The 26,419-nt window shown below is 38.9% G+C and overlaps 1 protein-coding gene across 18 annotated transcripts in view; it reads left to right on the top strand.

Moving 5' to 3' along the window:
• BNC2 (basonuclin zinc finger protein 2) overlaps positions 1 to 26,419 on the top strand; it is a 427,699-nt gene that overhangs the window by 187,321 nt on the left and 213,959 nt on the right. The window contains exon 2 of one of the 18 annotated variants that reach the window (XM_084898225.1): positions 221 to 271. The exons of the other annotated variants lie outside the window; for them this stretch is intronic. Coding sequence (XP_084754351.1) covers positions 221 to 271 — 51 coding nt within the window. The remainder of the gene's footprint in view (positions 1 to 220; positions 272 to 26,419) is intronic. 18 annotated transcript variants of the gene reach the window in all.

Here is a 26,419-nt window from a genome sequence, read left to right as displayed (position 1 = left end):
ATTTAATATTTGATTCAGAACTTTTGCTTCATGTTTTTTGCTCTTATGTTCTCTTTTCTAATTCCTAATTCCCATTTCCCTGACTCCATGAAGTTGGTTCCTTTACTATATCCAAAAAGGAACATTTAGTTTTGGGGAAATGAAATTAAAGGAATGCAATTTATTGATCTAGGTCTTAGGTTGCTTAAGTACATCATAACATTCCTTTATTCCATAACAGAATTTGGCAGTGGTGTCCAATAATTTAAGGAATTGCAGAAAAATGTCACAGGTAATTCTCTCCTGATTTATGTTTACGAATGGTGCATGATGACTGGTATTTCTTGCTCCTACTTCATTTCACCTAGAGAATGGACTTAGAGCAGTGCCCTTTTAGGATTATACACAGCGAAGTTATAAATGGGCATAGTAAAATTTTAATTGTGATTTCATTTTGACCTCAACCATTAGATAATGTTTTCATTACCGGTTTACACTGATGTTAAACATTTCCAAAGGAAAACTCAGATATTTGGATGTCCTATTTTAAAGACTTATGCCTCGTGGTCACAGGAGTGCCTCAGGTCTCAGTTTCCACCATGATGACCTATGATGCCATAGCAACCTCCCTGGCTGGTAGCAGAATATGTATTATTTCTGTGATTTTTGTAAATCAGGAACCAGTAAAAGAATTCAGACCAATCACCTATGAATGATTTGTTCAGAGTTTCCTTACCATCCTCACAGTATATATAAGGATACATTTTTTTTTTTTCCAGTTATACTTGGCTTTCTTCTGACTTGTGCAGTTTGGATTTTCAGTTGTTGAACTATGCTATGCAGAGATATCTGATGGAGTTTGGGTCTGTTTCCTAGAAGCCTTTCAGGTCTATGCTGTATAACCAGTACTGAAATCAGAGGATCTGTTTATTGGAACCAGGCATACGGAGGGACAGGACTCCTTTGGTTAGAGAGGTGACTAGCAGTGGGCTGACTGCTGTATTTGCTTACCAGAGCCCTTTTCTAAGGTACGATAGGAAGCACGTTTCAAAGAGGACATTACGAGGCTACATGTCCTGTTCATAGCTGGGAGGGATGCAGAGGACCAAAGCACAGGAAAAGCTCTGGGGTATGGTTTGGCTCTGTCAAGTAGAAGCCCTGGCTTTAAAAGTAAAGGGCTGCACGTTGCACCCTTCAGGATTTCTCTGAGTATGGCTTCTCTGTGAACTTCCTGTTCTTTTGGATGGAAAGATCTAGCATTCTTGCTTTTTCCTACTTTCCTTTTATTAATCCTTTCCTTTTTATTGTGAGTTATGTCACTATCCAATGTCTTCATTTTGATAGAGTCAGATATTATTTTATAATTTCATTTAACACGTTAGGATCTTTGGGGGAGCTGACTTGACTTAGGTCCTCCTGCAAACAGGTCCTGAGACAGCGACTTGCATGGAGGTCCTTTGGGTAATTCTCAGAGTAGGAGTGACAGCTGGGGAAACCCACACAAAGGTGAATTATGGAGGAGACCAGTACCATTACTCATGAGTGCTCATTCTCACTGGGGCCTTCTGGGACACCTCATGATTACGTCTCCCACAAAATAAAAGGGGGAAATGTTTAACCATGGATTCTCATTCTCGTTTGGTCCTCTGAGCATTCACTTCCCACTCTTCTGACTTGTGTGAGACACATAGGGGGAGCCAGGGTAAGGTGTTAACTAGCTACAGTGGGGGAAGTTGGCTGGTGGCCTTAGAATAAGAGGTGAGGCAGGAAGGATGTTTGGTCGCACAGGGGAGAAGCCTGTTATAGGAATTGATACATTGTTTTCAGTATGAGTTTGAAAGCCCAGAATGCTCTGAAGTATTTGCTGTTCTAAATCCCTCCTGTGTTACCGTGTGCTTGTCAGGTAAGTTCAGATGTGTCTTTACACCTACTTTTTTTTTTTTTATTTGGAAGGACCGTTGGCATTTTCCTCAATAAGTTTAGCATATCCTGCATTGAGCGTCTGCCCCCTGGTGGTCCGTGCATGTCATACCATTTGGTTGTTCCACCATTTGGTTGATTTGCATATTATACTTTATTATATAGGATAGCTGTTATAATGTCCTCAGATCATTTGGGAGTTGTCACCCAGGAGGATGTTCCTCTGATATGCTCTTTTGCTTCACTTTTGAATAGACAGTACTGTTTGAGTAAAGAAAGAATTCAATTTACAAAAAAAGCTAGAACTTTTCTAGGTGAGAGAGAGTTGAATAATTAGATGAATTAAGGTTAACATACCTTAGCACCTTTAAAACAAAATATAGCATTAAGGGTGTGATAGAATATACCATCTAGAGAATACCATTTAGGTTATAAGGAAAATGATTCCCATTGTGGGCTCTTCAGGAACAATTTTCTATCATGTGGTTGGTCACTTTCAATGTATGCAATTACTTTCCATTATAATCCCAAACTCCAATCGATAGGTACAGTATTATGCAACTTATCGTTACACTATTAACCAAAATATGTCAAATGTGGTTTCTGAGTGGCTGATTTACAGTAAGTCTTCCTCAGTCTCTCACATGGATATTATGACTAATTTGAACTCCCATAGACTGAGGCATTTTTCTTCATATGAAAAGTGTGTGTGTTGTGGGGGTGGGAGTGGGCTGTAGAGTTGGGAGGAGCAGTAAACCACTGTGTCAACTTATTCACATACAGATTGATCCATTGTCATCTCCTTCGAATCTACATGGATTGTTGTGAATTATCTGCTCACCCTGGGAGAGATGTGCTCTGAATTTTAATCATTTCAAATCTGTGAATCTATTAAAACCATATTTGTAGCTCTAAAAAAAATTGATATTCACTGGGCAGTTTGCCCAACAAGAGAAAGTCAAAGAGATTATACACTTATCCTAAGTAACAGCAACCACCCTGCCAATTCTTCCTTTGAAGGAATACAGCAGACCCAAATTATACATCTCCGTGTAAGGGAAGACAAGAAAAGAACTCAATATATCAAAATCAGAAAGTAAATTCCACAATAATGGTTACAATAATGTTTCAAGATGTGATTTCAGCATAGGCCTAGCCATTGAACTAATCATAGCTTAGATGGGTTTTAAATTGTTTAAGGCACATCCTAAGCTGGTTAAATGTGTTTACCCTTCCCACTTGAAACGAGAATGTTCACTGATACAGGAGTAGAGCCTGAGATCACCTGGGGGTGGGGGTGGTGACCGCCACCTCATTGTTTTGAGGAAGACAACGAGGCCCAGAGACATCCTCTGCTTACAACATGGTCTTCTGATTTCCCATCTAAAAGTTTTTTTCATCAGGTACAGAATTAACCTTTACCTCCTGCACTGTGCCAAGGCTGGTGATAAAAGATGCATACACTGTTGTTCAAGGGAGCTCTGCTCTATGCAGTGGGTGGTAAGCTAAGTTGTTAGTGTTGTAGGGGAGCTTCCCCGGGGGATAAGTTTTGTCCTGTTCTTCATAGTCTCAGCAACGACTATCATGCCTGGCACTTAGTAGGGAGATTCCTAATCATTGCTTGATGGATGAATTAATGTGATAAATGCTATTATGGAGTCACTGAGGTTAGGCAAACCAGGGAAGAATTCACACAGGGTCAAGTTTAGTCAAAGTTTTAAACAGACTGTATTTGTCTATAGCACAAAGAGTGGAGAATCAGCAAACTCAGCTGAAAGACACCCTGTGTTGAGTTCTTCATATAAACTTGGAAGTACATCTTTTTATTTTTTATTTTTTTACTTCCCGAATTAAGAATGTGGTAAATATTTTGGTTTACAAACATTTCTTGTTCGATTTTGTCTAAATGCGATGCAAGAATATGAAATGTTATAAAAAAAAAATAAGACATCTCTCATATGACTTAATCATGTCAATGGAAGTGGAAAGTACTATTTGCTCAGATAATTCTCATGTTCAGATAACGGGGAGAGACTTTCTTCCTTGGGCTGTTGAAGGTGACTGCTTCAGATTTACTACATTTGGCACTAAATAGAAAGTCCCACTGTCAATTTTCAATTAACCACATTGCTCTTAATCTTGTCTAGTAACAATACCTCAGTTGTTTGCACTGCCTATCTCAGTTGAGTAGAGCATGGAATCAACAAGAGCCTGATTATGGATTTGATTCTTGTATGGGCGGGTTAGGTTTGTGAAGGGAAAAACCCCTTGAATAAACACAGACAGCGCTCCAAATGTTGGTTAGCTGTTAAATCAATGGATGCTATTATTACAAAGGAGGACTTGGCTAAAGAAGGTAGATCATCACATCTCATTACCCTTCCTGGATAAACAACTAAAGCATGCATTCTAGTGACAGTAGTTTCATAATATTTGTGTGTGTGTGTGTGTGTGTGTGTGTGTGTGTGTGAGAGAGAGAGAGAGAGAGAGAGAGAGAGAGAGAGAGAATTGAGCTTCTCTTTGAAATTACTATTTACCTCTTTAATGGAAATAGGAAACCTATAATGTTCATGTTTGGCTTAAATCTTTTCATAGTAAATACCATTCTTAATTCCAGTTTATAAATATTTGAATTTGTATGCAAATTTTAAAACACTATAAACTTAAGCAGGAAAAAAATACCCCCCACCCCCCACCCCCCCCCCCCAAAAAAAAAAGAAAAAGAAAATGTTAAGCAAGTAAAGGGTTCAGGTTGAGTAACACTGATTACATTAAAGTAAAATAGATATTACTTTCTTTAAACACCATTTTTTAAAAGGACATATCACCTCAAAAATATGTCTGAATCTTTCTTTGAATAAATCAGTGTAGATTACATTTTATACCAGCATCAGAACAGGTAAACTTTCGGTTTAGATGCCATATTTGAACCAAGAAAACATATTAGATCAGTGGGATGTGTGTTGAAGCAGTTAGCTACAGAATCACCCAACAAGTTTCAGTAATGAAAGGCAATCTATGATTTCCTGAGATATGTTTTTACTTAATTGCCAAGATACCTTAGATGTTGTTTCCTGGTTGTCAGTTGCATTGTGGTATTCAAACATTGAATGAATTGGTCAGTAACCTTTTAGTGCATGTGTTTTTAGCTGTTGTTTCTATTAATGAAGCGTATTAAATATCTTTAATACCACCTGCCTCTTTTATTGAAGGATTCATGCTGTGGATAAAAACAAAATAAAACATCTATATAGAATTATAGGAGAGAACATTTTCAATAGAGATGATAGGGATCAAGGGAGTGCCAAATTTCTTCAAGGGAGTGAAGAAAACAGAATTGAAGATGAGACCAAAAACAGAGAGAGAAAAGCCCTTTGTCATAATATAGCACTGAAGGAAAGTATGTAGGAAGATAGAATTGCATTAAAAATGCATTTTATGGAGAAAATATACTAAAAGCCACGTGACCTATATATTGGAATTAAAATTCATATTTTATACAAGATGTAATCTACCCAAAGGAATTGTCAATGATGTAATTATTAAAATTACTATTTTAAAAAAATATAGATATTCATTGTAGTACCACAGAAATGGACACATTGATAGATTTTCTTCAAATAATAAATAATTCCTTTATTATTTTTAATTCTGGGAGTTTTTATTGTAAATATCACTAAAAATTAATTGCAGTAGTGTGTATTTTTTCGTTAGTGATAACTTCCTAAGAAGAGTTAGAATTGTAGGAAGACTATACTTAAAGTTTTTTTAGACTTTAAAAAAAATAAATTTATTACTAAAGGGAAGAAAATACAGGCATATCTATCTTTAACTTCTTAAAATAGGTTAGAGGACCGAAAAGTAGAAGTATAGGGCCTTTTTTCACTATACTTAGAAATGCAAATAGCATCATTTTTGTGAATGACCTTTGCTTGAGTATGTCCTGATTTATGGTGTTTGATGGCTTGATTTTAAGAAGTAGTAAATTTTGTACTGATTAGAAAATTAACTGGAAATGAGCTTTCATATTTCCCCATTAGTCTAAGATATACATTCATGATGCTAGTCAAATATCAAACACAGATTTTTTGTGCTTGGTAATATAAGATAGCTTTAAACAATAAAATAAGAGAGCCAAGACTGCTCAACCTAAAAGAAGTTATAGGTCTAGGAGGGGATAGTTTCTAAGGCATGAAAGTTTTGGTCTCATAAGTTGTGGCTGAGCGGACCGGTAAGAATTATGGGAATTCTGGGAAAGGGCACCTTTGGGGAGGAAGTAGCATGCTCATCTGCAACAACATGGGCAAGTAGCAACCCAGGAGGGGCATGGGCAGTAGACAGCCTTGGGGACCTGGAAGGAAAAAGGTCAGTGACTTGGAGCCCTCCCCATTGAGCCCAGTGTTTGAGATGAAATGAGCACAGCCTTCAGAGTTGGTCTTTTGTTTGTGTTGGTATGTCTGTTTTCATTGAGAAACAGGAAGAACTAATGCTGGATTTCAGGACTAATGGAGAGTTCAATTTGCATAGCAGACCTCAAATAAGATCTCTTTTCTTACCTGGCTGACATGGCTCCGTGGTTGACCTATGAACTAGGAGGTCATGGTTCCATTCCTGGTCAGGACACGTGCCCGGGTTGTGTGCTCAGTTCACGGTGTTGGGTGTGCAGGAAGCTACTGATCAGTGATTCTCATCATTGATGTTTCTGTCTCTCTCTCCTCCCTTCCTCTTTGAAATCAATTATATCTATATCTATATCTATATATCTATATCTATATCTATATCTATATCTATATCTATATCTATATCTATATCTATATCTATATCTATATTTTTTAAGATCTCTTTCCTTGCCGAAACCAATTTGGCTCAGTGAATAGAGCATCGGCCTGTGGCCTGAAAGGTCCTAGGTTCAATTCCAGTCAAGGGCATGTACCTTGGTTGTGGGCACAACCCCAGTAAGGGATGTGCAAGAGGCAGCTGATCGATGTTTCTCTCTCATCGATGTTTCTAACTCTCTATCCCTCTCTCTTCCACTCTGTAAAAAAATCAATAAAATATAATTTAAAAAAAGATCTCTTTCCTTTAGTGGAGATCACCTCCTACCCTATTTTGGACCTTATATAACAGGATTTTATAGCTATTCTCTAGACAAGCTCCTATATGATCAACAGAACATTTACTCAAACAGGAAATTGCTTATTAAGGCAAAAGTTTTTGGAAAAATCTGTTTTCATATATATATATATATAATATATAAAACTTTTTTTTTTTTTTTTTTTTTTTACTAAGTTAGGATATAATAGTCACATCTCACACTTTAACTAAAAAATTTGTTCCCTGTATTAGAGATCCTAGGAGGCATATATGAATTGAGGAAAAAAGGATATGATTTTTCTTCCTCAGATTTTTGAAATGCTGCTGTTTGGTGTGTGGTGTGTTTTTCTATGTGGTATCAGAGGACAGAGATAGAACCTGAGTGTAGTTACAGGCAGACACAATTTTTGAGCAAATGTTTCAAGAGCTAGAATAATATCAAGATTATCAGATATCAGTCCCTTGTGGTTATATTGTGGTCCAGAGTTACACAGCTGGATTAAGTACTTGTAATCTAGTTGGTAAATGAGACTGAACATGTGTTTATACTAGCCCCCAAAATACAGTGGGGTTGCCTGTAGACCACTGAGATTTTTCAGGGCGGGAGGAGATGGTAGGGATATTGTTGATGGAATTGCTGAATTTTATAATGAAACAGATGAGATGATCAGATGGGTGTAACCAGAGTAGACTGCGACCTCCTTGAGGACAGACTGTTTTTCTCTATACCCTTCTTGCTTAGGGCAGTCATTGGTAATAGTAAGAGCTTATAGTATTTGTCTGATGCTTTGAACACATACCATAGTTTCAATAGCCTTATTTAAGAATGGTGTTTCTAGGAAAGGAACTAGTGGAAAGTCCTCCCTGACTTTATTCCATCAAATATTAATTCCTTTTTTTGTGATGGATTACAATCGGCCAATTACATCTGGCTATGACCCGCATTGTGTGATCAATGTTTCTCTTAAAGTAGAATTTAAAGAAAACATTGGAAATGTGGTCTGATTTGTGTCAAATGTAGTGGACTCTTGCCCTGTACACACATTGTAAGTTTATTGTGTTTACTTCTTTGAGCCATATGTTCTAAAGTGTTTCAGATATGTAGTATCACAACATCTACCACGTAGGGGACCAGAGTGTCTATTTAAAGTGCACAGAATAAACTCCTGAGCTAATGTGTCAATGTTTCCTCCCCTGAAGGAGAAATATTAGGAGTTTAATGGGTTGAATAGAAATTTCCTTTTGAATGGTTAACTAAATTGCTATCACCTTGTAAGCCCCTAAATCCCAATCTGTTTTTCTAAGGAAACATGTTTGCAGCTGTTTCAAATAACTGGTGGTTTGAAGATGATTGTTAGTGTGGTTTGCTGCACACCCAAAACTTAGGCCCTGTGCTGTTACTTGTCTTTGAAGCTAAGGAGTTGGCTATAGAGTTGAGTTAAATAATTTCAGATTACTCTAATTGATTAAATATTTTGGCTTTTTTAAAGAAAGGCCTGCTAATATTTAATTGTGTAGTAGGCGTTTACGAGCTGATTTTTCTTTTATGTGCATTTACATAAACATCTGAAGCATGTTTAGAAATTTATTTTATCGATTGAATTTTTTTAAAGTCAGGTAATTCTGTTACAGCAAATGTGTGTGTGTGTGTGTGTGTGTGTTTATACACACAATTTAAAAACACTCTCTCTCTCTCTCTCTCTCTCTCTCTCTCTCTCTATATATATATATATATATATATATATATATATATATAATCTTTAAAGATAGGCAAGAAAATGAGATGAGTAGAAGTTCATGGTCACTTTAGTAAAAGTCTCCAAAGTTGTAGAAATATATGGTGATTGTGACTAAGAGAATGCCTGAATGTGGAGGAAACTGATGACACTAAACTATAATGCCTCTGCAATTATAGAGTAGAGGGCTCTACAGTTTTCTGTAATGTGGACCCATGCTTGATTTTCACCTCTGGGGAACTAATCACTTTCCCTTGTACCACTGAAGTTGGTCTCCACATAAACACGATTTAGGCAGGGCAGGTGGTGCCTGCTGTTTTATAAATGAGGAAACTGGTTTTGTGAGGTTATGCGGTTTAACCAAATAAGCTCACAAAATTAGCAAGAGACCAACTTTAGTCAGACTAAAACCCAGGGTTTCTATTAAAAGACCAGCTTCATGCTTCTGGTGACAACAGGGGGAAGTATGGACCTCTTCCCTTCTCTCCAACAAAGGAGAGGAGAAAGGAAGTCCTAGGTTGTAATGCCATTTTACCATGTGATCTTGGTAAAATTAATGACTTGTTTTGAGTTGTAGTTTCTATACCATTCAAATGGGAATAGTGGCATGTATATTTCACCATCTTTTGGATTAAATGGGATCATGTATCACTTTGGTTGTGGGCACTCATTTTTAAATATTTTTCCTTTTTTTATTTCTTGTGCAAAGAAGATTGGCTTTATTTGTACAGGCAGATTATAGCTCATGCTAATAATAGATATATTAATCAGCTCATGTTCTGCTAAGTGGTGGGAGGTACACACATAATCATGTAACTAATACAGAATGTTACATGGTATAGTTGTGCTGTATATAGGAACAGATAAGGAAACAATAATATTTTCCCATAGAGTAAGGTTGGGAAAGGAAGTGCTGTGTTGAGCTGTTCCTTGATGGTTAAAAGATGCGAGTCTTTAGAAGGAGCAAGACATTGAAGACCAGGGAAGCATCTGAGCAGAGAGCTAAGTGTGTGCTACCTTTGGGGAACAGGTAATCTAGGGGCTGCTGATGTAGATAAAACTTCCTGGGAGAGGAGATGATATATTTAAAAAATATATATATATTTATATTATTGATTTTTTTTTTTTACAGAGAGGAAGGGAAAGGGATAGAGAGCTAGAAACATCAATGAGAGAGAAACATTGACCAGGTGCCTCCTGCACACCCCCTACCGAGGATGTGCCCACAACCAACATACATGCCTTTGACTGGAATCAAACCTGGGACCTTTCAGTTCACAGGCTGACGCTCTATCCACTGAACCAAACTGGTTTCGGCAAGGAGATGATATTTTAATAAAATTATTTGCAGGAAATAATTCGGCTGTATTCATTTAACATATAAGTTAAGCATATATTTCTGCTCCAGGTACCGATTTGGTTGCTGAGGACTCCACAGTGGTGAATATGACAAGTCCTAACCCTGTGGAGATTATATTCTGGTGGAGAAGATAAAAAACAACAACACATAAACTAAACAGTTATGGAGCATAATAAGGGCTATGAAGAAACACAGGGCAGAGCAAGGAGATGGGGAGTGGGGGTGGGGAAGGGCCTGCTGTTTTATATGGGATGACTGGAAAAGAGAGCTTTGAAGAGATGACATTGGAGTAAGAGACCTGAATCAAGTTGGGGGGGGGGGGGGGGCATGCACAGATCTAGGGGAAACAAAAATTACAAAGACCCTGATGTGAGAGCAGACTTTTGAGATGCATAGTCAGTGCTCACCAGTGAGGTTCAAGTTTTAGGATTCTGAAATTTCAGAAGGGCACCATGAAATGGAGAGCCTTTCCACATTAAAGTATAGTAACTGCGATACTGTTGTTAGGACTCTGCATTGAGTGTGTGTGTGTGTGTGTGTGTGTGTGTGTGTGTTTGCACATGTGTGTCCCCTTTTTTTCATTCATCTATTATTTACCCCTGTATATATTCATCCAGCCAACCATTTAGTATTTTCTGAGTACCTTCTGTTACCCAGGTACCATTCTACGCCCTGGCTGTTAGTTGGACCCATGCTTAAGTTCAATCACATTCCAAGAAATGGAATATTATAGAAACAGTAGCTTATGTATTTGGCTTCCTCTGTTTTCCTGAACCTTGTTGATAATTTTAAGACAGTGTAAGTTGTCACCTTATTATACTCTTCCAGGTCAGTAGGTCATATGTACTTTATCCATCACCAGTATCTCATAAGGAAAAGAGTTGAAAAAAAAGGGGGGGGGGCAAATAAAAAGAGTACCCATCACATCTGGATACAGAGCACACTGACACTGAATATTTGATAATTAGATTGCCTGCTCTGGGCTACTTAGTGAATCATCTGAGTGGCAAAATGCAGCCTTTTCCTGAGAGACAGACCAAGTTGTTTATTGATGCTGAGGAGGAAAAGGGTTGGACACATACTTGCAAGACCTATGATCTTTCCCAGAATTTGGAAGGATAAGGGAATTGTTGAGCGTTTGATATTGGACCTGTTCCCTCTAATTGTGGCTTTGACCATTTGAAGGAAAAAATGATTAAGGAATCCAGGAGGTAATATGCTGGACAATATTGGAGCTATTCATGGTAAAAACAAGCATTTGGCCAAGTTAATATGTTTTAGTTTCAGGCAGAATAAACTGAGGTGGCTTTGTTTCACAGTGGCATTTAGGAAAATGAACTAGAATACAACAACTGCTCAAAGTTTTGTTTTCTTTTTTCTTCCTTACCCTTTCTACCACTCCTTTATAGCTAGTTTTTCTTCTTTCTGTGCTATGAAATTATTGCAAAAAATACTGCATAATACTCATACTTTAAAAATTTCTACAAGTCTAGATAAAAAATTAACAATGAAAAATTCTCATTTTATAGGTTTGGTTTAGAGAATTTCCAACTTTCCAGACAGTTAGCATTATAATACAGAGACTCTCATATCCCTCTCAAATTATTCCCTCCTTCCCCTCTCTTGAACCAGAGATTCTGGTCTATTATTGAGTCTCTATTTTTTCCTACTTAAGAGGTTAATTCCTTTTAAAATAAATTATTGCTCATATTAAACATATTATAATAATTTTGGAAGATAAGAGTTTAGAAAAAGCAAGCCCATGATTATTTGTAACCCCAGTCACCCTAAGATAATCATGACAAATTCATTGTAAGCCCCCATCCCCCCAAAAAATAGGCTTTGTTGTATGTTTACAGTCTCATGTATAATATCATTGACACACATTTGTATATTCATAAGTATCTATAATATTGTGAACATCCTTCTACAATCTTTAGGGACTACTTGTTATTCCATCATATAGACACAATCATTCTCCCATAGTGTATTTCTAAACCATTTCTTCTTCTTTTTTTTAAAATATATATTTTATTGATTTTTTAACAGAGAAAGGGAGAGAGATAGAGAGCTAGAAACATCAATGAGAGAGAAACATCGACCAGCTGCCTCCTGCACACCCCCTACCGGGGATGTGCTCGCAACCAATGTACATGCCCTTGACCGGAATCGAACCTGGGACCCTTCAGTTCGCAGACCGACGCTCTATCCCAGGGGTCTTCAAACTACGGCCCGTGGGCCACATGCGGCCCGCAGAGGAGTCTGATCCTACTTGCCAGGTTTTTTGGGCAGTGAGCGCAGCCGAGGTGTTACAGTAGGAATTAGTAGTTCATATAGTCCGGCCCTCCAGCTCTCTGAGGGACCGTGATCTGGCCCCCACTTTAAAAAGTTTGAGGACCCCTGCTCTATCCACTGAGCCAAACCGGCTTCGGCTCTAAACCATTTCTATTATAAAGATAAAATAACCATCTTTGTGGTCCAGGTTTGTTCTTGTCTGCCTATGGACTGCCAGGCACTCCTCTGTTCCCTTCTTGTATTCCTTTTCCTCACTTTCCATTCAGAACTCAGCCCATTCCCACCTTAGCCTGCTGCAGCCTGGCTTCTGGGTATGTTCTTTTCCACAACAGTGGCTCTGGAGAGCTGACCTCTTGTCTGATGCCTCTTGTAGAAGCTTTTCTGCTTTTCACATTTCTCTGACATTTGATGCTATTGACCACATTTGCGCTTCCATGAAGTGTTTGGATTTTCTGGCTCTTCATTCTTCCAATTCTATCCTTAATTTTCTAGCTTTCTGTTTTCTAGTTCACCTTTGGCAAGTATTTTAAATATTAAGTCATTCCCGGTGTTCTTTTACCCACATTGGCCTAGTGCACTCATTAGCATTATTTTATATTCTTGCTGAGTTTCTAATAACTGCCCATGTTCCTTCTCAATCCCAGACGTCTCTGCAGAGCTTCGTAGCTGTAAGTTCAGCTGTCTGGGAGGATCCACTTCAGAACTGAGCCAGTCAGAAGCTAAATGTCTCAGTGTTTTTTCCTTGCCCCCATCCTGCTGGCCTCTGCTGTACTTAAATGGGATCGCCATCTTTCCCCAGCCCTGTCAAGGTGGCACCAGCAAAGTCCTCCTAGATTCTGCCCTTTCCCTGGCTCCTTCCCCAAATCCAAAAGGTAGCACATTGTCCTCTCCCTCTTCATTTCTCTGCAGTCCCCACGCCTCTGATCTTGTAAAGACTTCATTATTTTTTTATTTCGAAACCCACTTTCAGCTTTCTCTTGGTTGTCCTTCCTCTTGCGAACAGAGCGATCTAACATGCCCATCTGAACCTGTCACTTCTACTCTTGCCCATTCCCAAACCCTGACATCAACTCTCCTGGTGTCAGGTGAGTGTAAACTCCTTAGCGTGGTCTGACCCAATTCCATCTCTTGTCCATTCCTCTAACCACTGTGTTCTCCATCACTGTTGAGGATGAGTTGGGCTCTTCCATTCCTCCATTGTTCTGTTCTCCAGCGGTTCTTCTTTCAGAAGTGAGGCACTCTCCTCTCTCTGCTCTCCGGACATCCTATATTCTTAGCTTTGGGACTATTGGCATTTTGTGTTGACTGGTTGTGTGTGTGTGTGTGTGTGTGTGTGTGTGTGTGTGTGTGTTTGTGTGTGTGTGTGTGTATGTGTGTCTGTGTGTTTGTGGTGTGTGCCATGTTGTGTATTATAGGGTATTTAGCAGCATCTTTGACCTCTACCCATAAGGTAGCAGCAACAAGCTCCTCTCTGTCCCCTGCCCCCATGTGACAACCCAACATGTCTGTGGACATCACCAAGTGTTCTCTGAGCAGCAATATTCCCCTGGTTAAGAACACTCCTCTCTCTGTACCTTTCCGAAGTATGTACAATTATGTCTTTATGTACAAGCATGTAATGCTGTCTTTACTTGTTTACCTTCTTTGCTGTGAGAGGTCAGAGCCAGTGCATCACTGTATCTGGAGCAGTGTTGAGACCAGAGTCATTTTTGCTGAGTATTTGCCAGGATGGACCCCTTGTTACTGTTGCCAGGCAAATGAGAAAGATCAATCAGCAACGGAGAATTTTGCCATTATACAAGAGATAGATTTTGATCATTTAATGTGATAATTTGTGGTGCTTTGTTTTGTAATAAGTGAATTGAAGGTAATAGGTACATGGGTGAAGTGAAATATTTTTGGCTAGAGTTGTTTTTTTTTAACAAAAGACTAGATCTTTTATTTTTCTTCTTATTTAATCCTCACCTGAGGATTTGCTTTTCATTGATTTTTAAGAAAGGAAGCAGGAAAGAGGGGAGAGACAGAGGAGGTAAGGGAGAGAGAGAGGGAGAAAAGAGAAATGGCAATTGGTTGCCTCCCATATGCACCAACCTACCAGAAATTGAACCTGAAATCTGGGTTATGTGCCCTGACCAGGAATGGAATCTGCCACCTTTCGATATATAGAACATCGCTCCATCCAACTGAGCCACACCCGCCAGGGCAAAGACGCTATATATTTTTTTAAAGGGTTTCATTTATTTCATTAATTTGTAAATTGTGGTTGAGCATCTGCTTTCTGCCAGGGGTTTTGCTTATTACTATATGAAACAGTCCTTACCTTTCAGGGTGTTTCAGGCTTTCTACAAAGATATTCAGAGGGTTATTTTAATGTGTTGAGATAAGTCAGTCAAGGCAACAAGAGTTTCCAAGAGAGTGAACTGAGACTGACACTTCCGGCAGATAGACCTTGAGGGTGTGTGGAAGGGAAAGGGCATGTCTGTGTGACCTTCCAAGTAATCCTAATGAGTTGGTGCTCTGTATAATTTACCGGTAAGCAACCTTCTCCATGTTTTTGCTTTTCTTTCACTTCATAATGGTGAATTTGGAGAATTATTGTCTAAGACAACAGTGGCTGAAAATCAGCACTGTCATTTTATATTTCCTTTATTCTTTGTCTTAATGATCCCTCCACCCCCATTATTCCCTCCTTTACCTTAATTTCTGTGGCATGAAGTGTGATGTGGCAGGCATTCTGATCTTATGGTCTACTCTGTCTGCAGAGGTGTATGTGAGTGAGACCCCTTTTAATCATTCGTATAATGATTGGTGGCTCCCTGTTGTTAAACCACAGTTATTGATCCATTATCGCTGAAGTACATGGCTGAAGGAACTGGTGCTGTCAGGCATTGATTGACTAGGAAGGAAGTGTAGAGCTATTCTAACTCACTTTTATTTTCATCAGCAACAGTTACAGTAGAGACTTGTGCAAGACCTCCATGATGGAGCATCACTTTTCCTGCATTAAGAGGTGTCTGATGTGATGGAAATTGCCTGGATAACTCAGACAACTGCATTTAAAATATTTAGAACAGAAGAAACTGTCCAAAATCTTCTTATCTGACTTGGCTAATGGTTCAGACTCTGGAAAATAAATTGGGGGAGGAGGGCTTACATGGATGAGTGGGAACAGATTTAGTATAAAATTGTTCCTAAGCAAACTGAAGAACATAAAATGCATGTTAACATTTTATTTCTACACAAACTGTCCAGACAGAACAAGCATGCTTTTCTATATGTAACATCACATAATGGCTGTTTGAAATAATTAACTTCAAAGCATAATTAATAGCTGTCTCTTGGTGTCGTTTTCACATTTGGGCAGTTTCAGGAGGATTCGGGGCCTCTGTGCACTAACAGTTTAGATAAGGATGCAATGTGGAGAACTAAAGGCACTTCCTAGACCTGCCTCTCTCTCATTCCATGCAACTTACATATATTTTAAAATAGGCGATGAGCATTGCTTGTCTCGGTGAACGCTTTAATAAAGCTCACGTTATGCCCTTAATTCTAGCAAGAACAAAGAATGGGAACAACAACAAAAAAATAAATGAGCAGAGGGGAATGGCAGAGGAAAGATGAGAGGGGTATGTGCAAAGAGGATAGCCAAAAAGGGGACAAAAGCTACCACTTCTGACATTTTTTTTTGCCCATGCCTCCGAGCCTGTGCGTGTGTCCCTCTCCCCGACATGTTAGTTTTGTTATAATTACAGTGTCTTGCCTGCACTTTGTCCCTCTGATCCTTTGTTAAAGCCCAGATCACTCCGCGCAGGCTGCACTGGTAGGTGTGATTTATTGAGTGACACGTCGCTGTAGGGTAGAACGCCCGCCTCTGTACCTGAGTAAAGTATTAGACATCACAGGGCTGGGGCAGGCAGGAGGGGGCCTCCGAGTGGGGCGGGGGAGGCGAAAAGCAAAGAGCAGTAACACAGCAGCTCCTGGACACAGATCAGACGAGAGGTTCTGCCACAAATCACCTAGAAACATGTCAGACGCTGCATGTTTGTTGTTTTACACTGAGGGCACAGCCGTAGTCCAAAAGTATTGATTCTTTTCTTTGTACAGAGACAGAGACTGTCAGCCCTAGCCGGCTGACCTTGCTGTGGTGCAGACAACTATTCCCCACCCTGCCGACCAGATGAACCCCACAGGAGAAGCCGAGGCAAGATATGCCAATGTCCACTTCACAGGCGCAGAGAGAAACCGATGCCTGCTGAACCGGCTCCTTCTGCTTCCCAAACACTTTTCCCCCTCCTGGGCCCCAGGAGCGCGCCTCGTGACAGAAAACTGGAGGCAGGATTCTTGGACCGAGAGAGAGGGCAGCGGGAGAGGGAACGGACAAAAAGAAGACCTTTTTTATTTTATGTAACTCTGAGATAACCTGATGGATGTCTGGCCAGTGGTGTGCATGTGTGTGCATTTTATTTTATTTTTTTAGGAGGCAAGGGAAGATAGTTTATTTTGTTTGTTCCTATCCAAGGTGCCAATTCTCTGTGTGTGGGCACTTACTTATGTTTTGATTTGGGGTTGGGGATGGTGAGTTTTCTCTTTCTCTGTTCCAAAAGCTATGGTGACAGGTGAGATATGGTGAGGGAAAATCAACTCTACCACTCAATTCATCTGTGATTCTTTTGAAAGTTACTTAATAGTAAAATTAAGTAGATCCATTTAATCTATGAACCCACTGTTCCCTTTCTAGTCTTAAGCTCTGTAGCAATCTCAATCCATTTTGCAGTATTTAAAAATGCATTTATTTTGAAAAACCAAGTAATTTTTTTAGCTGCAAACACTGGCTTGTACTTTAGAATTTATACATGTTTTGCTCGAATGTAAGCACAAACAGCCCCCAACACGTGAAATGAAGGGTGCAGGACTTGAACCTATAAACCATTAGGAAGCAAGGGCCACAAACAGCCTTTCAGCAAATGTAGCGGATCTCTCAGGCTGTTCCGCCAACCTCAGTGCCTCAGGAGGGCTTGCTCCTAGTGTTTCAAGAGGCGCTCCTTGCTTTGGGAGGCTGAGTGTGTTATTTTGACTAACAATAGCAGGGAGGATGCCTGCCTCCCTTTCGTTTTCAGGAATGTTGTCCCATGCAGGATTCCTGTCTGTGAGACTGAGCAGTTCATGGCGAAAACACAAGTAGCTTTCCACTTTAGCCTGAACGAGAATGTAAGCCACCCCGAAGGAGAAGAAAAGGGGTGATGGCATGAGCACTGAGGATATTCCAAAGCCCTCTCCTTTAAAAGCAAGGACTCTCTTTTCCAAATAAAATACAATAATGCAAACAGGTTCAGCATATGCGGTAGAATAGTGAATTTTCATGACTGACTTTAATAGTTTATTAAAATGACTTGTGTGTGTTTTTAAGTTGACTGTTGAAAATAAAAATTGCAAATACATGTGAGGCATCTTAAACTCATTATTCACTTGTATTAAAAAAAAAAACACCACACCTTTTATTTTCTCCCTATATACTTTCACGTGTATATATAGTGTTTGCTTAAGTGACTGTTGGCAACCTAAAAGAAATCTCCATGTTTTAAAAAAATACTATTTGTTTTATAATCATTCTTTTGCTTGATCTTAAGATGAGAGATCTCTTTTACATTTTGGGATTTCCAGACTCCTAACAGAGAAAAGATTGTTTGATAAGTGTAATATTTTCTGAAACCACTGTAAGACTTTAATGAATTATTTTGGTTTCTCATTCTGATTCTAAATGTCTCTCATTCTTTTTTTGTTGGGTCTTTCTCATCCAAAAGAGCCTTACAGTTTCAAGGGTAGGGACAGACAAGCAACTCTGCCTTTGGGTATTTTTTTTTTAAATAAAATTATTTAGACTAAATCATTGTCTTTACAAAAGAACATTCTAGTTATAAAATGGGAGATGAGGAGTGACTCTGCTATATAAGAAATGCCATGTAAGAAAAATAGTGCAGAGGAGAGGTTAGGAATGGTTTAAGGTCTGAACACTTAGGATTGGTATTTTTTTGTTAACACCCTTTTCTTTTAATACATGCATGTTAATCATCTGTCTTTCTGTCTTCCCTGTGTACGTTATGCCCACTGGATTTACCGCTGAAATTACATTGCTTTTTGAAAGTGTCAGTTGAGTTATCCTTGCCTTGTTAGTACCATGTTTGATTTCTTGGACAGAGGCATAAATCACTATCTAATATGCAGGTCTTTTGAAGATGCACCCAAGGTTTATTGCCAGTAACAGACTAGTGGCCTTATGTGGACTTTCCATGAATAAAACAGATTGATGAGCCATTTTATAGCATCGCAAGCTGTATTATAAATACATCACCCTTTTCAGTAACTTCACGTGAGGAAACAGCCTAATGAGCTCCCAGCCAGGATCAGCCAGAGCTGAGAGTTCTGTTCTGCTTCCAGGACAGGTGACTAGTGGAGGGTGAGAAACCCAAACCCTGCAATATTTTCCTCAGTTCAGTGGCAAAACCTTGGTAATATGAATCATTCGAAACAACAATAAAGTCAAGCAGCATTTAGGAATTGTCAAGGTCATAAAGTAAAACATGCATGGCTCTGATTTTGCTTGTAACTAGAAATGTTAAGGTGATTTTGGCTTTTCAAGTTACTTGATTATTTTTTATATTTTTTAATTAATTAATTTTTTTTGCTGATTGACTTTATCAGCAAAATTGGATCAGGAAATTACCATTTAGAAACATACAGGATCTGACATCTACCTGACAGCTGGGAAGAAAAACAGGTAGGTATACTTACAACATCATGAGGCTCTCTGTTGTAGTGTAGCTCAAGATGTCATTGTTTCTATGTTCAAGCATTCTCTTTTGTACAACTTACTACACTTTGCCTTTAGTATCTAATTAATCCTTATAATATTCCCGGGGAGTAGGAGAGGTGGGTGGCATCTGAGTATAAATATTTATTACCTCCGTCTTTCTGGTGAGGAAACTAAGGCATATAAAGATGGTTGCTTTTGTTACCTGAGTAGAATGAACCAGATAAATGAATTAGAAGTAAAAAATATTGGTTAGTAGTTATAATGGATGCCAATATTTAGAGAACTAACACAAATATACACCTTTGTGGACCTATAATTTGAATGGGAAACTGAAAATGCTTTCATTGGTCTTTATATAATAGGTGAAAACAGGATATTTAACCTTCATAAACACATCAGTGGTGGCCTAACCCATTTGCCTGGTCCTGTCTGCACTCAGATACAATGCAGCTGCAATATAAAAAAAAATAAATAATTGAAATGGGATTAGACCCATTATGTATGCCCTCTGTTCCTTGTTAAAAATGGTTGACAAGTACAATTCCATTTTCAAATATGTCTGTTGACAGTCAATGTTGCTTTAAATTTTAAAGAGTTCCTGTGTCTTGAGAATGACAATATACACTTAGTATTCTGTATTCGGCCAAGGTACTTTTGAAACTGTGCATTCATCTCCATTTTTGCGTTCTCTTCTGTTCTTTACCTTCCTCCTGTACACATCAGAGGTTGAGTGTGGACTGCACGTCTAAACTGACCACATGGGATGAACTACTTGGCCCTCAGTTTCTCCATTTCTAAAACTGTGGGCTGTAATTTAATGTTCCTTGAGGGAGTATTTGGAAGAATACCACAGGATGGACTTATAATGTCTCTGTGCTTCCACAGAAGTCGGCATTGACGGTTAGCTCTAGTCTTTGGGGTGTCCCAGAAGTTTACAGCTGGGTGAATGATCTTGGCATTTTAGTGTAGGGTGAACCGATGCATATGGCCATGCCATTTATGATTCTATAGCATTGGCCTCCCAAATGAAGTTTATGGCGGCACATTACCTGAAAAGAAAGTTTTGGCTAATTCATCCATTAAACGTCAGAGGTAAATCAGATGCCTTTCTCTTATATAGATTTTGTCACCTGGACATAAAATCATGAAGATTTTAAGCTTATAACTTTGAAACCTATAGAGGGGGGCTTTTCAAACATTCAGTCCCTGGTTTATTATTAGAAATTCCTTAAAGAAAAATTCAGGGTCAGGCAGAATATGTTACCTCCCTCTCTCCCTTCCTCTGTTTCTCTCTCTAATCTGTGCCAGTGCTCCTCTTTTTTTTTTTTTTTTTTTTTTTTTTTTTTTTTTTAGTTAAATGATACTTTTCATAAGAAAAACATTAGGCTTATGGAAAGAAAGATGTGTTGCCAATGGACTCAGTTCTCAATTTTGATTTATGAGGGTTTTACGAAAGCACTCTTCCAGGTCTCCTCCTTTTCCTAGGGACTCTGAGAAAGTCGTGTAAAAACTAATGGTTCCTAAAGAATTGCTCAGCTGCAGACCACTAGCCTCTGCAAACACTGGTTGGTTAAGGGGCACAGCACATGCTTTCAGCTCCTGGTCTGGGCAGCGTGCTGAGGACTGTGAGCTTATCTGATGCTGTCAGTCCTGGAGCACCTTTGGAATGTCTCTGATAGTCAGGCTCACTCACTCCCTCTTTCCCTGGAAGTGCAAACGGATCGCTGTTCCAGAGCTCATCATTTAACATTCCAGTTGTGTGCAAAGCATGAGATAAATTTATAAGTATATACATGCACTTAGAAGCCCCTAGGTTTTCTTTCATCTTTTGTCACAGAGTCTAAGGGGACTAAGTAGCTATACTTTGGCACAGAGATATCATTGGTTTTAAGCCATAGTGCTTGACTGAAACTACATTTTAATCTCGGTTGAGTACCTCATATCCGTTAACTGCCCTTATGTGCCTGGTCACCTTTAGGGAGGATACTTCTGCTGGAAACCTATTCCTAATAAATTGCAAATGGAGATCAGTTACGTAGTTGTGTTAATGATGTCATTTGCAAGATTGCCTAATGTGGAATTGGTCAAGAGACTTGAAACTGCTTGTCAAATGTTGCCCTCAGCTAATGTGATATTTTCATGGTTTGCAAATGACACAATTCACATAGCTTATTTGATGGAACCTCATTAGCCACCCCTTTGTTTGCTTTAGTAAAATTATGTTATTAAACATGCCATGATAGGTTCTGCCCTCATTTGTATTCAGCCTTGGAAGTAGAGTATTTTTTTGTGTGTGTATGTGTGTGTGTGTTTATGTGTGTTTGACACCTATCCCCTAGTCCTTAGTCTTCAAGGAAGTCCAGGGAGTTCCACGTTCAGAATTGTGTTTCTAATCAGCTTTCTAGCATCACACACATGTGATCTGGGCTTGGCTAATGGAACCTGGGTGTGTACACACCACTGCTATCATGGGGAGCACTTCTCACCATGAAGTCCTTACTTGGCCTTCTTTGGCCAACTCTGTCATCTTTCCCTTTATAGTTTATGTCCTGATTGATATTCTACAAATGCTTCAAGTCGAAAGCCTAGAAAATCTCTGAATCTTACAGTTTCATTTAAAAAGCCAAGGGTGTTTGGCAGTAGTTATGATAGTAGCTGTAATAGTGGGATGTTTTTCCACTGTTGTTATAGCTGCGTTGACTAGGAAGTCTTTGCTTTAAAAGGGTAGTATCTGTTTCTTCAGTAAATCACTTAATTTTTGTCCCATAATGTCTGTTACTGGGAAATTTAAAAAGACCATTGTTTTTAAAAGCAAAACAAGGCAGTTTTTGAGTGTATTGGTGATTACTATAATCCTGTCCTCAAAGGGAAGAGTCCCAGAGACACTTGACAGTGACTGCCTTTCAGGATGTAGTTTGTGTCGTTTAATTTTGTTCAGTGGTAGGAATGCATTCCTGTTTCTAAACTCTCTCATAGAGAGATGGTTGAATATAGTCATGCTGTGGAATAGAACGGGCTGACCTGCATGCGAGTTTGAATAGCATGTTAGTCTTGAGTGTCTAAAATACCTTTAAGCCTGCCTAAGAAAATAAGATTTAAAGTTTGCTCTCTTAGTGCTTACTATTTGACTCACGACAACAATGGAAATGTGCATATTGTTGGATCTTTTTTATTTTACTTAAAAACCTTTGTTGAAGGCCACTCAATTTTTTTTTAACCTTATGACCTTCCTTTCTCTGTCTCATTATAAAAATCCCATCATGGTTGCACTTGGAACAAGTCTCTTCCTCAAGTTATTGTCATTGTAGACTGTTCCCAGAAGCACCACCCCAGGGGAAAATTCTTGTGTGATAGAACAACCTCATTTACACCCTATAGTTTGACTCCTCCTCATCTCCAATTCAGCTATCCTTCCACCTTTCCTGCAGTCACAGGGCTGAGGAGGCCTGCCTCTGTTGGAATCTGTCTCTAAGGATGTTATTCTTCCTGTGGTCTCCCCGTTTTTCCCACCTTCCATCAGCTCCCACCCGTACCACACACATTCCACCAGCTCTCTGTGTAGACTTGGCGGCGGATTCCACCCCAATCCTTGTTATGTAACCCACCACCTATTCCTTTTTGGCAAGGGACACCCAACTCAGCAAGTTGCAACAAAGAAGGGAGTTAATTGGAACATGTGCTGTGCTCAAGTCTGGAACAAAAAGGGCTGATAGACATCAGGAAAATACAACCATATGTAGATGTTTGCTTGGGAATATGTGTATACATGGGAAATGTCTTCTACAAACAGGTTGCATTTAAATAAAATCAGCTACCATTCTTCTCTTCTCCTGGCTGTTCACCTCCCCACCTCTCCATATGTAATACTTGGAATTACTCTCCCATGCCTGCTCATGGGTGGGCATGGCCTGCTGAAACTGACAAGTAAAACAGAACTGTCTGAGTGCTTCACATGAGAAAGCTTATGGTACTTATATTTGGGACTCAGATATGGACCTCCTATCCATTCCCAATTGTTGCAACATTGGCCTATATCTTTTATTGATCTCTTTCCCCCCTTTTTTTGGTATCTAGTCTGAAACTTTAGCCTGTATTTTGCTTGACTCCTAATTTCTTTTTAACTGAGACACAATTTACATAAAATAGCATGCATAGATTTTCAGTGTAGTTTCATGAGTTGTGTGACACATGTTTATAACCCATGCTAAATTATCACCCTAGTCAAAATTCATATCATTTCCTTCACCCATAACGCTCTCTCATGATCCTTGTCAGTCACTCTTCTTCTCCCTGGAGGCAGCCATTATTTTGATTTCTGTCATAATAGATGAATTTTGCCTGTCTAGAACCTCATATACATTGGATGATATAGTATATACTATGTTGTGGTAGGCTTTTGGTTGTCATGGAACACAGTGTTTTTAAGAGTTTACCCCTATTGTTTGTATCATTTATTTCTTCTTACTACCAACCAGTATTCCATTGTAAACAACATCTATTAAAAAAAGAATATTTGGTCATATGTTATGAATTGTTTCTATCTAGTGGAAGCATCCTAACACCACAGCTCCTTCTGAATTTGACAGAAAGTTGAGTGTCATGTGTCTGCTGTTTCCACTGCTCTTCTATTTCCTTTCCAAGGCAGAAGATTTCCCCAGCAGCGGGCTAACTGCCCATCCCAAAGTTGTAGGCTTCTGGGTGTTTTTAGTCCTCACCCTGAACTTCAGAGGGAATAGTGACTTCCATGTGTGCAGAGATGAACCAGAAGCAGGGCTTGGGTGCTTCAGTTCTCCCTCATCTTCAACTCCAGGTGTCCTTACTTACCTTGTGAAGTAATTATGGCACTAGAAGGCAGAGGTGTCCTGTGTACATGTGGGGGTCTAAAATAGCATAAGGGCTTTTCCAGAGCTCTCTGGATTGGCCTGAAAGGAACTTTGTCTTTGAGAGTCCTGGAAGTGTTTTAGATGGGATGTCTGTCCTCACTGTTTCCCATTTAGATTTTGAGGGACTTAGAAACCCCAGAAGTCACTCTGGACTTGAATGGCCATCTGCGAAATTTCTGCAGCCCCTCTGACCTAGACGCTCTCAGGACAAAAGTGCTGGGTGATTGGGTTAATCATAGTAACTTCATTAAGCCCCGTGACCCTTACATTCAATGGGCTAAGACTTCATGTGTATTATCTTCTATAATCTTCCTAACACCATATTTATGTAAGCTCTGTTATTAGCTCCACTTGATAGATGAGGAAACCCAACTTTGAATAACTTATCTACTGTTACTCAGCTAGTAAGTGATGAGACAAGGATGTGATTCTGGAACTGATGTCCAAATTCTCAAATACTTTACCCTAATGACCCGTAAGTACTTTTTTTTGATATCTTCTATGTATTAAATAGGTAATGGGGCAAAATAGATGCATTTACTGTTAGATATATAATATACTTATTAAACTATTGAATATTACAGAAAGTATGAAAATATAAACCAAAAAGGAACTCTGACCATTTTGGATACTCTTCATTTAAAGGTCTCAAAACAGATAACAAAATAATAATGTTTAGTGAAGAATGGAAGAAGTTGGGGCCATTGCACTCATTTTGAAGATGAAGACTTTGAAACAGGATCCCTAGACTTTGCACAGTTGTACAGAGCTAGAGGAGACCTGGACTATCTCCTCCTGTCTCTTTCCTTACCCTGTCAAAGAGTCTTTTCTCTTCTCCACGCCAAGGTTTAAAGAACACTATTAATTATTCTCTTTTTATTTATCCTTTGATTCCTAGACAGGCACTAGTGACACTCTTGTATCTGTTTAGAGTTACCTAAGAGAACATTAGGACAGCAGTCAGGAACGACTTCTTTTTGGTAGACGAATTCAGCTTCCCCTGACAGCGTTGAAGATTTCCTATAAAGCAGAGGCATTCCAGGAGTTAGGTGCTAATTTACAAAGTCTGCTTCTAGAACGGGTCCTAGTTTCCTTCAGACTTTTATGAGAAAAAGAATAAGCAAAATAAAACGTGAGTCCATGCTAGCCAAAATAAAAGACAGAGGAAAGTGCAAATAAAAGAAATCTGCTACAAGCAGCAGCCGCTCCTTGTCTGGGAAGTGCTTTCCCTCCTTGACAGTCACTGGTTTTTAGATAGTTGATGTCTATCATTTATTTACTGTCTCTTTGTCTGGTTCTCCCTCAGTACGCTTAGGGTGATCCTTTGTTAACTGTCTCATGGCACTAATTATACATTTCCTTTCAGGTTTGTTATTATTAAAGGATAAATTATGATTTTCTATAAACATAAGGTTACAAGCTTAAAGAAATGAGTACTGTTTTAGAGAATTAGGGATTATTCAGAATCCCAGTGACCCTAAATGACTTAGCATATCTTGATTTCATTTGGAGTCTATTTCTTTTTTTTTTCTATTAATAGTCATAATGATTAAAGAGTGAAAGGGATTTTCTACTTTAAAGTTTTCTTGCCTGTAAGAGTTTATAGTTAACTCTTTTTGTAAAAAAATATATATTTTATTGATTTTTTACAGAGAGGAAGGGAGAGGGATAGAGAGTTAGAAACATCAATGAGAGAGAAACATAGACCAGCTGCCTCCTGCACACCCCCTACTGGGGATGTGTCCGCAACCAATGTATATGCCCTTGACTGGAATTGAACCTGGGACCTTTCAGTTCGCAGGCCGATGCTCTATCCAGTAGCCAAACCGGTTTCAGCTATAGTTAACTCTTGATACTGTAAAAAAAAAAAAATGCTGCTAAAAATAAAATTTTAGTCACCTAGCCAGGGTGGTTCAGTGGTTGAGCATCAATCTATGAACCAGGAGGTCACAGTTCAATTCCTGGTCAGGGCACATGCCCAAGTTTCTTTCTGGCTCTGTCCCCGGTAGGGGGTGTTGATCAGTGATTCTCTCCTCTAATTGATTGGTCTCTCTCCCTTCCTCCCTCCCTTTTTCCCCTTCCCTTCACTCTGGGAGGTGGGGTGGGGGAAATATATATATAAATAATTAGGTATAATGCACATATATATAATAAAATTATAATCAAAATATATTTAGAACCTTAACCTTTTATAATTTGACTTGATATGTATAGGAAACTGTGGAAAGGCATATTAAAAATAAAAGCATTTCAAAGACTTGATGTGTGTTATCATTTATAAGTCTGTGAATCTTTACTTTGACTTCTCTATAGGTTGGTTATCAGAAAGTTCTAAGTTTTT

The sequence above is a fragment of the Pipistrellus hanaki genome, assembly GCF_964339955.1.
Source record: "Pipistrellus hanaki genome assembly, chromosome: 11".
Classification (NCBI taxonomy): domain Eukaryota; kingdom Metazoa; phylum Chordata; class Mammalia; order Chiroptera; family Vespertilionidae; genus Pipistrellus; species Pipistrellus hanaki.
This window is presented reverse-complemented; position numbering and strand designations above follow the sequence as displayed.